This window comes from Salvelinus alpinus, chromosome 2 (assembly GCF_045679555.1).
Source record: "Salvelinus alpinus chromosome 2, SLU_Salpinus.1, whole genome shotgun sequence".
In the NCBI taxonomy this organism is placed as follows: Eukaryota; Metazoa; Chordata; class Actinopteri; order Salmoniformes; family Salmonidae; genus Salvelinus; species Salvelinus alpinus.
This window is the reverse complement of record NC_092087.1, coordinates 53,056,413-53,072,636: the sequence shown is the minus strand read 5'-3', so window position 1 is coordinate 53,072,636 and position 16,224 is coordinate 53,056,413. Positions and strand designations below refer to the sequence as shown.

Below are 16,224 nucleotides of genomic sequence, written 5' to 3'. Positions count from 1 at the left end.
AGGAATACAGTAAACGTTTAGTCCACAAGAAGGCAGCAAATCAACAAGCTATAAGCATACTGGCCAGGCAAACACAAAGCAAAAGTGAATATATTCTGTTACGTCATGATAGACGCAGCTTTTTGTTGATATTGACAACACACACAACATGATAAAGTAGCAGGAGTGTTGCTTAAAAAAGTACATGTCATAAAAATACGTAAATGATGTCAAACCTGCATGCTAAATGACTCTAACCCTGCTCCCCCCCACCCTGCCAAAACCCAAACGCCAAACCTCTGTTCTCCCTCCGTGGTCTGCTCCACCCTGGTTGGCAGGAGCAGCAGAGCCCTGGATTACGCCATGCTGCAGGGGGAGCTGGAGGCACTGTGGTCTCCTCTGCACAGTGTGTCCTCTCTGCACCAACTGGGCAGGTCAGTGCTAGGCAGCCAGCTAATCACCATTAGGTGGCAGGCTTACGCTTGCACTGGATTGGATGCTGCCCCAATCAATCAGTCACCCCTCCCCCTGCCCCCCAGGTCTTGCCCACCTCTTCGGTTACCCATGCCACGTGAGTGCCAACGCCATGCCAACGTCATGGCACCCACCACACCAGCCTTTTCCTCCAAACTAATTTACTTCCCCCACTGCCCCCTCTGCCCTCACACGAAGTGCCCCCCCCCCCCCAATAAAGGAGTGCCAATGCCCAGCTTGGCGCCTTCCATTGCAGGGATCCCCGTCTGTACAGTCATGACAAAAAAAATATATTGCTCAATTGCTCAGAGAAATATTATTAAAAATGATTGGATCTCCTGTTATCAATACTCCGGCACCATCCTGTTGCTAGGATAATGACACTGAGCCTTTTTCTCAAATGTTTTCTGAGATTGGAGAACACATTGGGAGGGATCTTCAACCACTCATCCATACAGAATCTTACCAGATCCTTGATTATCTGTACTTATGGACTGCCCGCTTCAATTCAAACCACAGGTTTTCAATAGGGTTCAAGTCCGGGTACTGAGATGGCCATTGCAAATTGTTTATTTTGTGGTTAAATAATTTATGAATTTCTTTCTTTGTTGTTATCCTCGCAAAGCGAGGGTGCCGGAGGATTGAAAACCGGGGTGCCAATAATTTTGACCCCTATCCTTTTTCGTTCCACAAAATTTGTATTTGAACTATTAAAATGTCCTTGTGAAGCTTGCATTCAATTGCCACTCCCTGTTGCACACAATACGCTTCCATTCCCCCTGTCACAAGGGGATTTATGGCTGATTTAAGATTAAATCATCAACCCTGTTATGGTCAACCCTGTTACTTTATTTGGCAGTTACCAGGCACTTAATATAGTATTTTTTTTATTAAACCTCCTGAGATGGGAAAACTCGTTTTTAAATTCAATTAAACATGTGCTCTTTATGACAGAATATTAAATTAGGTGAAATCCCCCCAAAAATGTGATCAACTTGAATTGGTGGAACGACCCACTTAAACAAAATCTCTTTCTCTGAGCAATTGTATTAGTATATAATAATAGAATTATTCCATTTATTTAGCATTCAATTTCGGTCATGACTGTACAGTTGAAGTCGGAAGTTTACATACACCTTAGCCAAATACATTTAAACTCAGTTTTTCACAATTCCTGACATTTAATCCTAGTAAAAATTCCCTATCTTAGGTCAGTTAGGATCACCACTTTTAAGAATGTGAAATGTCAGAATAATAGTAGAGAGAATGATTTATTTCAGCTTGTATTTCTTTCATCACATTCCCAGTGGGTCAGAAGTTTACATACACTCAGTTACAGTGGTGGGCCGTCAGGGCCTGCAAGGCCTTCTCTGCTGGCCTAAACATCATCAGAATATATATATTTTTTTAAATATATTTTCCCACAAATATGTATTAAATTATTCCCCAGAGTAAGAGTTATACTCTTCATTTCATAGATTTCCTCTTGGTTGCACTGCTTCCAGCCCCAGGTTGAGATTTGGAGGGCTGGTCTTTATGTTAGATCTTTTATCCAATCATATTCAGCCATCATGTGTTGCCAGGGGTCTAAAATCTGCCCTCAGGCCTTCAGAATCAACAGTGCGGGCGCTTGTAGCTTAAAGTGAATGGAAATTAAAATTTTGTGTCAACCAATCAGCTTTAGAGTTGGCTATTATACGCCTGCTGGCTGGCTCCAGTGTTACACAGGAGCCAGCTAGCAGGCGTAGTGCGTCCACGTCTTTTGATTGGATTACCAATATTGAGAGGCAGGTCCTATGGGCAGGTCTATGCAGATCTAGGAAACTGAATTTGATAAACGAATTAATTCGCGTTCTACTAAGCTGTTTTTTCAACCCACAATGGCGGAAGGAGGAGAAGATATCGATTTGGTCGAGGATATAATTATAACGCCATTCTCAAGACGAACTTTTCAAGAAAAGTTAGACATTGTAAGGAGAGGTCGCCCGACGCCACAAAGCCTGTCACAGGCGGGAAAGGGGTTCGTTCGCTCGCCACTTTCAAAGTTTCAACTACGAGCGCTGTCAATTGCTCACAGGCTCCGAGAAGCACTGCAAACTGTACTGCTGGGAATGCCTATTATTTGCAAGTGATCGATTTGGTGTTTGGAGCCACACTGGCTTTGCAAACTTGAGTTGTCTGTTAAACACTGTTTACCCAAAAATGTCAATTTGTCAATTTCAAGGTGACGCAACGCCTGGTTATACTGCGTTTCTGTCTAAATGTATAGTGTCTAGAGCCATGGCATAATGATGGTAATAAGAGGTGGATTAATTCGGGTGGGACTGTGTAGTACCTCACTGAAGGCCTAGGCCCCAGGCCCACGGCACGCCACTGCTCAGTTAGTATTTGGTAGCATTGCCTTTAAATTGTTTAACATGGGTAAAATGTTTCAGGTAGCCTTCCACAAGCTTCCCACAATAAGTTGGGTGAATTTTGGCCCATTCCTCCTGACAGAGCTGGTGTAATTGAGTCAGGTTTGTAGGCCTCCTTGCTCGCACGTGCTTTTTCAGTTCTGCACACAAATGTTCTATAGGATTGAGGTCAGAGCTTTGTGATGGCCACTCCAATACCTTGACTTTGTTGTCCTTAAGCCATTTTGCCACCACTTTAGAAGTATGCTTGGGGTCATTGTCCATTTGGAAGACCCATCCTGACTGATGTCTTAAGATGTTAATTCAATATATCCACATAATTTTCCTTCCTCATGATGCCATCTTTTGGGAAGTGCACCAGTCCCTCCTGCAGCAAAACATCCCCACAACATGATGCTGCCACCCCCGTGCTACATGGTTGGGATGGTGTTCTTCGGCTTGCAAGCCTTCCCCCTTTTCCTCCAAACATAACGATGGTCATTATGGCCAAGCAGTTCTATTTTTGTTTCATCAGACCAGAGGACATTTCTCCAAAAAGTACGATCTTTGTCCCCATGTGCAGTTGCAAACCGTAGTCTGGCTTTTTTATGGCGGTTTTGGAGCCGTGGCTTTTTCCTTGCTGAGCGGCCTTTCAGGTTATGTCGATATAGGACTTGTTTTACTGTGGATATAGATACTTTTGTACCCGTTTCCTCCAGCATCTTCAAAAGGTCCTTTGCTGTTGTTCTGGGATTGATTTGCACTTTTCGCACCAAAGTACGTTTATCTCTAGGAGACAGAATGCGTCTCCTTCCTGAGCGGTATGACAGCTGCGTGGTCCCATGGTGTTTATACTTGCGTACTATTGTTTGTACAGATGAGCGTGGTACCTTCAGGCATTTGGAAATTGCTTCCAAGGATGAACCAGACTTGGCTGATTTCTTTAGATTTTCACATGATGTCAAGCAAAGAGGCACTGAGTTTGAAGGTAGGCCTTGAAATACATCCAAGAGTACACCTCCAATTGACTCAAATTATGTCCATTAGCCTACCAGAAGCTCCTAAAGCCATGACATCATTTTATGGTATTTTCCAAGCTGTTTAAAGGCACAGTCAACTTAGTGTATCTAAACTTCTGACCCACTGGAATTGTGATACAGTGAATTATAAGTGAAATAATCTGTCTGGTAACAATTGTTGGAAAAATTACTTGTGTCATGCACAAAGTAGATGTCCTAACTGACGTGCCAAAACTATAGTTTGTTAACAAGCAATTTGTGGAGTGGTTGAAAAATTAGTTTTAATGACTCCAACCTAAGTGTATGTAAACTTCCGACTTCAACTGTATGTACGGAAGGATCATCACAATCACTTGAAAAGTGCAATGTCATGTCGCTATCACTGTTGGCCAGCAAAGACAAATAAATACTAGGTTCTCTTTTGGTAATCACATTCATTATTGCTGATATGAAGTGAATTTGGATTGTTTTCCCTACTACTCTTTGATATTGGCACCATGATGCGTGGAATAAGACTTTACATATGCTTGACAAGTGTATCATTGGCTTTGCATTGTTGAGGGCTATAGTATATGGGTTATATTATTGTAATGAGATGAGATGGGAGAAACATTATTCACAGGTGTCATGATAGGGGCAATGATGCTGACAGGTAATGAAAATGATAATGAATGGAACCAGGGATGAGAAGCAACCTTAACTGAATTTCTCTTCCTTTCATCTCCTGTCTGCCCCTCGCCTCTACTGCTCTCCTTTCTTTCCTTCGTAATCCCTTTCCCCACTCCTCTCGGCTCTTCTTCCATTCTTTGCTCATTCTCTCCTCTCCTTCCCTCTCTCTGATATCATCCCCCTGTCTTCTCACGTCAACTCTCCTCCCATCCTCTCCTCCCCTCCTCCTCCTCCTCAGCTGTCTTCCCTCTCTGAGAGAGCTTTCCACCAACCGTAGCCTGGACAACCTGGACTGTCTGGGGGGTCCGGTGGGGGGCTCCCTGTTCCCCCGCTGGGATGATGAGGACTTCAGCCAGGGTGGCGGCTGCAGCACCCTGGGGAGGAGCAGCTGCATTGACCAGGTCAGAGGTCACCTGTGATGGGGGTGGAGGGGGGGGGGGGGGGGGTTTGGTCGTCTTTGGGGTCATACAACTGGCGTGGGACTTGAGCTTATCTCAGCATTAGGCTCTCTTTTTTTCTTCTTCTTTTCCGATCCCCTGTCGTACTTTTAATTATTTTTGTGACAGAATAGTGGGGATGTACAGAGAAAGGGAGTTAGATGCAGGAAGGCGCAGATGGGAGGGTGGCTGAGAATTACCTCTACACCAGACTCCGGCACATGTAATTGGACACATTTTGATTTTGGAGTGAAGTATAACATTAGCTCTCCAATTCTCCACCTCAGTTGATTCTGTTCTAATGAGGTAGAAGAGAGTATTTATACACCTCTCAAAAATCACCTAGCTCATTCCACCTGCAAATCACTCAAGTCATTTTCAAGAGGCCCCTCTTTTGCCTCGAAATTAGAGTTTGCCTTGTCAAATGGGCAATTACTCTGATAACAGCCTTCAGTGACATGACTGCAATATAATATAATTCTCCTATTGAAAAAAAACGTCAATTTTCATTATGTCTCTCATATCAATGTTCTGAGCCAAAAAAGCTAATTCCTCCATTTACACAGAAATATCCAATACCCTTCTAGGTCATCATGGTTATGAAGAATGACTCTGGATCCTCTTTCATCTTTTACAAAAGGCCTGTCAAACTAGGCATTTTGACCCCATCTTGGGGAATTTACAACGTTTAATGAATTCAGGAAAATGAGTGTGGATTTAGGCCTACATGTAAATTACTAATCTTCAGAGCTGCAAGGTACAGAACACCTTTCTGTGAGTTGATTGTATATCAACCAAAAACAGCAGAATAACATTCAATTAATATGACACATTGTGCTGTTATTATAAAGGGGACTGCAAAGTACAAACATGACGATGACCCTAGGAGATGGCAAGACAGCGCTTAACAGATCGGGGTTCAGGCTATAGATCTCATGCCCTCGCTCTTTCTCTCACTTTCTCTTTTTATCTGTCACTCTCTCTCTCTCTTTCTGGGCTGTCGTTACTCCCTGCTCTTTGATTTACTGAAGCATGCGACAGAGCCAACTGCATAAGTGACAACTCAAACACCATACTCATCACGTCCCTGTCACTCCAACACTGCGTTAGACTCACCTCTTAGAAAGATTGTTCATGTCCCTCAGTCAAATCTCAAGAGTCCTTCATTTGCACTGCTGCTCCTTTAATCTGGTTTCGAACCAATTTAATGTAAGTCAATCAAATGACTACGTTTTTATGAGAAGTTAGACATCTTTGATTAATACTTGCAAAGTGATACTGAAACTAATTGGCAGTTAAAAATTGCATGGTTGTTAAATTTGCTTTGCTTCTTAACTGCCTTAGACTTTGACAAGTTGCTATGAGGAGTTGATTCGGGACAAAGTGTTACTGCTGCACTTTCCTGACCCCTCACCCAGCCTTAATACTGTAATGTGTCCTTTTGGGTGCATTTTATTGCATCCCATCCAAATGTGTCACACCGATAAATATACGATAATCGAGAATTTCAATAAGCATTTTTCTACCGCTGGCCATGCTTTCCACCTGGTTACCCCAACCCCGGGCCAACAGCTCTGCACCCCCTGCAGCAACTTGCCCAAGCATCCCCCCCCCCCCCCCCCCCCCGCTTCTCCTTCACCCAAATCCAGACAGCAGATGTTCTGAAAGAACTGCAAAATCTGGAACCCTATAAGTCAGATGGGCTTGACAATCTGGACCCTCTCTTTCTAAAATGATCCGCCAAAATTGTTGCAACCCCTATTACAAGCCTTTACAACCTCTCTTTCGTATCGTCTGAGATCCCCAAAGATTGGAAAGCTGCCGCGGTCATTTCCCTCTTCAAAGGGGGAGACACTCTAGACCCAAACTGTTATTACAGACCTATATCCATCCTACCCTGCCTTTCTATAATCTTCGAAAGCCAAGTTAACAAACAGATCACCGACCATTTCGAATCCCACCGTACCTTCTCCACTATGCAATCTGGTTTCCGAGCTGGTCACGGGTGCACCTCAGCCACGCTCAAGGTCCTAAACGATATCATAACCACCATCGATAAAAGACAGTACTGTGCAGCCGTCTTCATCGACCTGGCCAAGGCTTTCAACTCTGTCAATCACCGCATTCTTATCGGCAGACTCAATAGCCTTGGTTCCTCAAATGACTGCCTCGCCTGGTTCACCAACTACTTCTCAGATAGAGTTCAGTGTGTCAAATCGGAGGGCTTGTTGTCCAGACCTCTGGCAGTCTATGGGGGTGCCACAGGGTTCAATTCTCAGGCCGACTCTTTTCTCTGTATATATCAATGATGTCGCTCTTGCTGCTGGTGATTCTCTGATCCACCTCTACGCAGACTACACCATTCTGTATACATCTGGCCCTTCTTTGGACACTGTGTTAACAAACCTCCAAACAAGCTTCAATGCCATACAACACTCCTTCCGTGGCCTCCAACTGCTAGTAAAACTAAATACATTCTCTTCAACCGATCGCTGCCTGCACCTGCCCGACCGACTAGCATCACTACTCTGGACAGTTCTGACTTAGAATATGTGGACAACTACATATACTAGGTGTCTGGTTAGGCTGTAAACTCTCCTTCTAGACTCACATTAAGCATCTCCAATCCAAAATTACATCTAGAATCGGCTTTCTATTTTACAACAAAGCCTCCTTCACTCATGCTGCCAAACATACCCTCGTAAAACTGACCATCCTACCGATCCTTGACTTCGGCGACGTCATTTACAAAATAGCCTCCAACACTCCACTCAGCAAACTGGATGTAGTCTATCACAGTGCCATCCGTTTTGTCACCAAAGCGCCGTATACTACCCACCACTGCCACCTGTATGCTCTCGTTGGCTGGCCCTCGCTACATATTCGTCGCCAAACCCACTGGCTCCAGGTCATCTATAAGTCTTTGCTAGGTAAAGCCCCACCTTATCTCAGCTCACTGGTCACCATAGCAGCACCCACCCGTAGCACGCGCTCCAGCAGGTATATTTCACTGGTCACCCTCAAAGCCAACACTTACTTTGGCTGCCTTTCCTTACAGTTCTCTGCTGCCAATGACTGGAACGAATTGCAAAAATCACTGTAGCTGGAGGCTTATATCTCCCTCTCTAACTTTAAGCATCAGCTGTCAGAGCAGCTTACCTGTACACAGCCAATATGTAAATAGCACACCCAACTACTGCATCCCCATGTTGTTATTTATCTTTTTGCTCTTTTGCACCCCAGTATCTCTACCTGCACATCATCATCTGCACATCTATCCCTCTAGTGTTCATGCTAAATTGTAATTATTTCGCCTCTATGGCCTATTTATTGCCTTACCTCCCTACTCTTCTACATATGCACACACTGTACATATATTTTCCTATTGTGTTATTGACTGTACGTTTGTTTATGTGTAACTCTGTGTTGTTGTTTTTGTCACACTGCTTTGCTTTATCTTGGCCAGGTCGCAGTTGTAAATGAGAACTTGTTCTCAACTGGCCTACCTGGTTAAATAAAGGTGAAATTATTATTATTATTTTAACTGGAATTAGCTCACTCCTCTAACAGACGCAGTCAGCTGTGCTCTCAATGGCAGACCTGGTTCATAGAGTATTTGATTTCATTCAAAACACTGAGTGTTTCCGTGAGCCTGCTTGAAGTATTACATGGGTGGTGTTGGCACTTTCGGGACTATTCCATTGGTTCCAATTTGCTAGGTAACCTGAAAAAGGTACAGGAAACGTATTAGAAAAATGCAAATACTATTAGAACCCAGGTCTAATCCATGGATCTCTAACAACCATGCCTCTCTGGTCCCGGGACAAACCATGCCTTTCTTTCACTGTCCGGAGAACTTGCTAGCAGCAGGAGCCATGCAACGCTGTCCCTCTCTCTCTACCTCTGCCACCCATGCCAAGATGCCAACCTATGCCAACCTGTCTTTCTCCTTCCAGCTACGAGACCTGGAGATGCTGAGCCAACGCTACGAGGATAGCTGCCCCGAGTCGTCGTTCCGAGATTCCCACACACTCTCACGCTCCCATTCCCAGGCAGTGGAGCCTCCAGATCTACCCATGCCCACGTGCTTCCGATCTCGTAGCCATAGCTACCTGCGGGCCATCCAGGCCGGATGCTCGCAGGATGACGACACTGCTTCTGTGGACTCGGATTCGCCGCCGCCAACCGCCACTACTGTTCGTACCTACAGCACCAGCACTGGTGAGTAGGCCTACCTTAGAGGCTGATCTTAGGTCAGTTTTTAACTTTTACCTGCTAATGGTTGAGGTTATCATTATAGAGAGGGTAAGCTTTCTACTGCCAGACTACTCGCCACCCTGAACACCAACCTGGTCTCAGAGCCTTTTGTATTATTCTGTACGTAAATCTGGAACACTCATTTATGATATATTACGTTTCGTATGGTATGTGCTTCTACACCTGCATTGCTTGCTGTTTGGGGTTTTAGGCTGGGTTTCTGTACAGCACTTTGAGATATCAGCTGATGTAAGAAGGGCTATATAAATACATTTTATTTGATTTTATATGTATTAATTTGTGGACATCCATCGCTCATTTTGTATTATACTGTGTGTTACGAATTATTATTCGTATTATATGTTACGAATTTGCAAAATGTATGACATGCTATGAATTCTAGCTAGGTGGATAATAGTTATCTGGCTAACGTTAGCTAGGCTAGGGGTTAAGGTTAAAGGGTTACTGTTAGGGTTTGTGTAAGGATTAGCTAAAAGGGTTAAGGTTAGGGGAAGGGTTAGCTAATATCCTAAGTAGTTGCAAAGTACTGCAGCTAAAAAGTAGTAAGTAGTTGAATAGTTGCTAAAATGCTAACGTTGTCCATGATGAGATTCAAACTCACAACCTTTGGGTTGCTAAACGTTCGCGTTATACATCCACCCAAGTAACCATCTGTCTTATGTAACCATACCAAATGTAACATATCATACTAATTTGAGCATGCAAGATTTACATTTACTATGTTATGTCTAGTCTATGATATCAGGCTGTGAACAAATCCTGTTGTTATCCCATATCTGACAAGGTCATAGTCACCCTTGGCTATGGTCCAGGCTTGGCCACCTGTGAAGTTGGCGTCGGTGAAGGCTGAAGCCTGTCTCTCTCTCCCCCTCTCTCTCTCTCTACTAGACTATGAACCAGTCATAATACAGAGGATGAAAGACACACTCAGTTGGTTTGAATTGCCATCGTGAGTTTCCTTGCTATTTTGTATCCGTGAAATGATAGCCTACTTCCACGTCCAAAGCCTCCACATTACAGCGCTCTTGGCCGTAATCACCACGCCTCTTTTCCCACCGTTTCCTGGGAACTGGGCAATACAAAGAAGGCTTTACCAAAAGCTTGCTTCTATTTATCGTCCTTGACAGAAGCTGTGTTGGATCGGGTTGTTTCAAAGTAACAGCTCCTGCAATCCTGATTTTAGCCATTTCTAGGCTTCGTTTTCAGTTTTTATCATCTGATACGAGGGTAAGTGTTTTTTGCCAATAATGTTTACCTTCGGCTGTGACTTTTATGGAAATATAAATTCATCCAAATCGGTTCTCATTTTAAGTCCTGAACAGCTTTGCAAACTATAATGTTAGCGAGTATAATGCAAGGGATACTGTATGGATGGATACATTACTATAACTGTATTTGATTTTGACAGTAAACCTACACGAGGACAGTTGACTTTCGTAAAATTAAGCCACAGTTTAGCCTATAGATGCGCAATATTCGGGAATCGAGATCAGAGCGCTCGCGGTGTAACGTTAAGTCAACCGAGGTCAAATTCCTTTTATATTGGATATTCGGTGGATATTCATTCATCAGTAGCTAACTATTGAACAAAGAATACCATGACTATGAAGATGGTATATTCTGAATCCGGGGTGGATGGAGAACAATCCACACTATATATATGTTTTGTGTGGATTGGTCTCCATCTTATTTTATATACACAGTATATGTATATATGTGTGTGTGTATATATATATATATATATATATATGTGGATTGTTCTACATTTTATTATATATGTATCCATCCAAAAAATATGTACTGAACAAAAATATAGATGCAACAATTTCAACGATTTTACTAATCTATGGATTTCACATAACTGGGCAGGGGCGCAGCCATAGGTGGACCTGGGAGGGCATAGGCCCACCCACTTGGGCGCCAGGCCCAGCCAATCAGAATGAGTTTTTCCCCAAAAAAGGGCTTCATTACAGACAGAAATACTCCTTAGTTTCATCAGCTGTCCTGGTGGTTGGTCGCAGTCGATCCCGCAGGTGAAGATGTTGGATGTGGAGGTCCTGGGCTGGCGTGGTTACACATGGTCTACAGTTGTGAGGCCAGGTGGATGTACTGCCAAATTCTCTAAAACGATGTTGGAGGTGGCTTATGATAGAGAAATGAACATTAAATTCTCTGGCAACAGCTGTGGTTGACATTCCTGCACTCAGCATGCCAATTGCATGCTCCCCTCAACTTGAGACAACTGTGACATTGTGTTGTGTGATAAAACAGCACATTTTAGAGTGGCTTTTTATTGTCCCCAGCACAAGGCACACCTGTGTAATGATCATGTTTAACCAGCTTCTAGTCAGGTGGACGGAATATCTTGAAATTATCACTAACAGGGATGTGAACAAATGTGTGCACAAAATTTGAGAGAAGCTTTTTGTGCATATTGAACATTTCTGGGAACTTTTATTTCAGCTCATGAAACATGGAAGCAACACTTCACATGTTGCGTTCATATTTTGGTTCAGTATACATCACAGAAGACTGAAATAACAAAACAATTTGACAAACACCAGAGGTGTTATTTAAGAAAAAATACGTTTATTAATTATCATATTAGAAAAATACTAACATTCCACCCATGAGGCCACTAGGTAATTTGACGGCAGGAAATGGCTACGGCCCTTTAAGGAATACTCCATTATGGTTAAGGTTAGGGGTTAGCTAACATACAAAGTAGCCTATCCGTCCTTCCCGACCAACCTCCTTTCATTTGTGGCTTAAGAAACCATACCAAATGTAAGATTATTTGAGATACTCTTCAAAGAGTAGTGGAGGCTGCTGAGGGGATAACTGCTCATAATAATGGCCGGAAAGGAGCAAATGGAACGGCATTAAACACCTATAAACCATGTGTTTGATACCATTCCTCTGATTCCACGCCAGTCATTACCACGAGCCCGTTCTCCCCAATTAAGGTGCCATCAATCTCCTGTGTTGACGTTGGGTTTCAAGTGCTTTCCGAAGGGACTCTGCTGTACTAGCTTCAGGGGGATGCTGGTCCCACCATTGGGGTGCCAGGACAATGCAGAGTTTGGATTGGGTTGAGTGGGACCTGCCCTCCCGTAAGTGTGGGAGGGCCAGGAGGTGGCAGAACTCAGTGCTTGGGGTATAGTGTTTGAGCATAGCCTGAAGGTAGGAACGGGCAGTTCTTGCTGCTCCATAGGCAAGCGCTATGGTCTTGTAGTGTATGCGATCTTCAACTGGAAGCCAGTGGAATGTGCAGAGGAGCAGGGTGACATGGGAGAACTTGGGAATGTTAAAAACCAGGCATCAGCATTCTGTATAAGTTGCAGGGGTCTGATGGCACAAGCAGGGAGCCCAGCCAACAGCGAGTTGCAGTAGTCCAGACAGGAGATAAGTGCCTGGATTAGGACATGCGCTGCTTCCTGTGTGAGGTAGGGTCGTGCTCTACGGATATTGTAGAGCATCAACGAGTCACCGCTTTGATGTTTGCAGAGAACGGGAAGGTTTTGTCCAGGGTCACGCCAAGAATATTTGCTGGGTGAAACTGTGGAGTTGTCAACTGTGATGGAGATTTTTGAGCAGGCAGGCCTTCTCCCGGAGGAAGTACAGCTCCGTCTTGGCGAGGTTGAGCCGACATCTGCCAGGCACGCAGAGATGTGTCGGGGGGGAGAAGAGTAGTTGAGTGTCATCCACATAGCAATGACAGGAGAGACCATGAGAGGATATGAAAGAGCCGAGAGACTGTATAGAGAGAAGAGGGCCTAAAACCAAGCCCTGGGTGACAGCAGTAGTGAGAATACATGGTGCAGAAAGCTCCTCCATGTCACCTTGTAGCAGCTGCCTGCCAGGTAGGACGCAATCCAAGAGTGTGCAGAGCCTGAGACGCCCAGCCCTGAGAGGGTGGAAAGGAGGATCTCATGGTTCATGGTGTCAAAGGCAGTGGCTAGATCTAGGAGGATGAGAACAGAGAAGAGAGGGTCAGCTTTTGCAGTGCGGAGAGCCTCTGACAGAGCAGTCTTGGTTGAGTGACCAGTCTTGAAGCCTGACTGGTTAGGGTCAAGATGGTTCTGAGAGATAACGAGAGAGTTGATCAGAAACAGCACGCTCAGGTGTTTTGTGAAGAAAGGAAAGAAGATACAGGTCTGTAGTTTGACATCAGATGGAGTCGGGGAGCGACTCGACATTTTTAAGTCAGAGGGGACGCAGCCAATGATCAGGGATTTTTATTTAAAGAGGCAAGTCAGTTAAGAACAAATTCTTATTTACACTGACAACCCACTGTTCCTAGGTTACCTGCCTTGCTACCTACCTTGTCAGCTCAGGGATTAGATCTAGCAACCCAAAGCGCTTACCACTAGGCTACCTGCCACCCCGGGATGAGTTGATGAGGGAAGTGAGAAGGTCTCCAGAGATGATCTTGAGAAAGGAGGGGATGGGGTTGAGCTGGCAGGTTGTTGGGTGGCCATACCTCGCAAGATTTCATCTGGAGAGAGCGAGAGAGCGATCAACACGTAGGCTAGTTCTGTGTGAGTGGGACCAGTGGTCTCAATAGGCTGAGTGAATAAGGAGCAGACGTCGTCAACCTTTTACAAAGTGGTTGACAAAATCGTCTGCAGAGAGTGAGGAGAAGGTGGAAAATAGTTTCCTAGGGTTAGAGTCCAAAGCTTGAACTTTAGAGTGATAGAAAGTGTCTTTAGCAGCTGATACAGGGGAAGAGGAGATAAAGAGGGAGTAAAGTATGATAGGTCCTCCAGAAGTTTAGTTCTCTATTTTTGCGCAGCTGCCCACAGCTCTGTTCTGTAAGCTCGTAATGAGTCACTCAGCCACAGACCAAGAGGGGATAGCCGAGTCGACCAGCAGGAAAGGGGACAGTGAGAGTCATAGGATGCGGAAAGGGAGGAGAGTAGGGGCGAAGAGGCAGGAGACAGAAAGATTTAGCAGAAGGGAGTGATGATAGGATAGAAGAGGAGAGAGCGAGAGAACGATTGACAGATCATGGTCATCTGGATAGGGGCTGGAGGAAAGGGAGACAGAAAAGGTTAACAAAGTAGTGATCAGAGACCTGGACGGGGTTTGCAGTGAGATTAGTAGGAAAACAGCCTCTAGTAAAGATGAGGCATATTGCCGGTCTTGTGAGTTGGAGGGGATTGGGAAAGGGTGAGGTATAGAAAACATAGAAAACAGTTGCCAAAGCTACAAAAGAGCATCTGAAAATAACTAGGTAAGATACTCAAGTGAGAGTGGTGCCTTCTCTCCTTCCTCGAACAACTTGACAGAACCGTCTTTGTTTTCGGTGATGGTCTTAGTTTTGCCGACGAGACCGCCACTGACGAATCCACCGCTAAGAAACCAGGGGAGACCGAAGTACTAACACTAATTGCTAATTGTCTAGCAGAGGTGAAGAGTACACCTCCCTGTACTAATTGCTGATAGCTTAGGAGAGGAGAAACAACTCCCCCTCCAATACAGCCACTGATTACCAAAACATGTCACAAATTGCCCTGCCCCTTGATCCTGGCTGATGTATCAACAATCATCTGCAAGTTATGAGCAGTCGGCAGTTCACACACCAAGTAGGCTACTGGGAAGACAGGCAACACTTCAAGTAGATGGCCCTAGCTAGCAAAAAGACAGTACTGGACAACAGATAGAGACAGAAATGATACTTATCACTCCGGAGATATCAGGAGTCCTCTACTATGGAATGAAGCTACCCCTTACCTCCTAACTACTCTTGAGTGGCTTGTGAGCATCATAGAGCAATTCATTAAATGTACGTGTTCGTGAGAGTCTCAGCTTTTCATAGATGGGTCATAATAGTTTTTTGTGAAACCCATTTGAACTTTATAGACGTTTTTTGTGAGAAGAATCGCCCCCGGACCTCTTCGGGATCTGCCCTTGTCTCACATACATCGCTCTAGCTCAGCCCCTGTTAATCACACAGACCAATGGTTGATATCAGTGGATGCAGAAGAAATAGACAAGTCCAATGGTACAACCAAAAGAAGTCAAAAATGTGCCGGTGTCACGTGGGACTGTAGGAGTTAAGCCACAGGGTAAGACTGAGTAAAACTGACAGTGGGAATTGTGTGCCATGAGAAGTTTTTGTTTTGTTTAGTATCGTTGACGCCGTAGAGGACTATCAGCACAAAAGCAATAAACCACCTAAAGCGGTTTACAACTCACTTTCTTTCACACGTTGAGGCAGCTCCTCCACCCAACAATACTGTTCTCCCTCCATCCATCCTTAGTTACAGATCTGATGCCTGAGGGCCATAACGACTGCTGCCCCCCCCGTCCCGTCCCGTCCCGTTCCGTCCCCCAAGTGCTTTTATTGCTTCTGGGTTTGTGTCAGTCTCCCTCCGGAACAGTGGAACACTATGGGATTATTTCATGGACCCACCCACCACTTTATCAATTATTAAGGACCTCCACACCACCAAGTATATCCTACTAGAGTGCTCTACGGCTGAAATTAGGAGTACTGTTATTATGAAAATGTTATAACCATTTGTGTGCCCATGGGAGGACAAGTGTGCCACGTTCTGACCTTAGAGAGCCTTTTTATGTCTCTATTTGGTTTGGTCAGGGTGTGATTTGGGGTGGGCATTCTATGTTCTTTATTTCTATGATTTGTGATTCTATGTTTTGGTCGGGTATGGTTCTCAATCAGGGACAGCTGTCTATTGTTGTCTCTGATTGGGAATCATACTTAGGCAGCCTGTTTTGCCACTTTAGCTTGTGGGATGTTGTTTTGGTTAGCTCTGGTGAGCCTTCAAGACGTTACGTTCGTTGTTCTTTTGTTGTTTTGTTTGGTGTTCGGTTTTTAATAAAGAAGCATGAACACTTACCACGCTGCACCTTGGTCCTCTTCTTCAGACGAGCGTTACAAAGTGCCCCCCACGATAGTAGTCTGGGTGCGGTTCTGTGTTAGCCATGGGATGAGTGGGAGAGTAAGTG

At 44.5% G+C, this 16,224-nt stretch overlaps 1 protein-coding gene across 4 annotated transcripts in view; it reads left to right on the top strand.

Moving 5' to 3' along the window:
- LOC139564705 (disks large-associated protein 4-like) overlaps nt 1-16,224 on the top strand; it is a 228,772-nt gene that overhangs the window by 185,109 nt on the left and 27,439 nt on the right. For 3 of the 4 annotated variants that reach the window (XM_071384492.1, XM_071384483.1, XM_071384502.1), the window contains 3 exons: nt 318-413; nt 4,773-4,935; nt 8,928-9,192. In XM_071384492.1, the coding sequence (XP_071240593.1) occupies nt 318-413; nt 4,773-4,935; nt 8,928-9,192 (524 nt within the window). The remainder of the gene's footprint in view (nt 1-317; nt 414-4,772; nt 4,936-8,927; nt 9,193-16,224) is intronic. The other variant, XM_071384499.1, reaches the window with a different exon arrangement.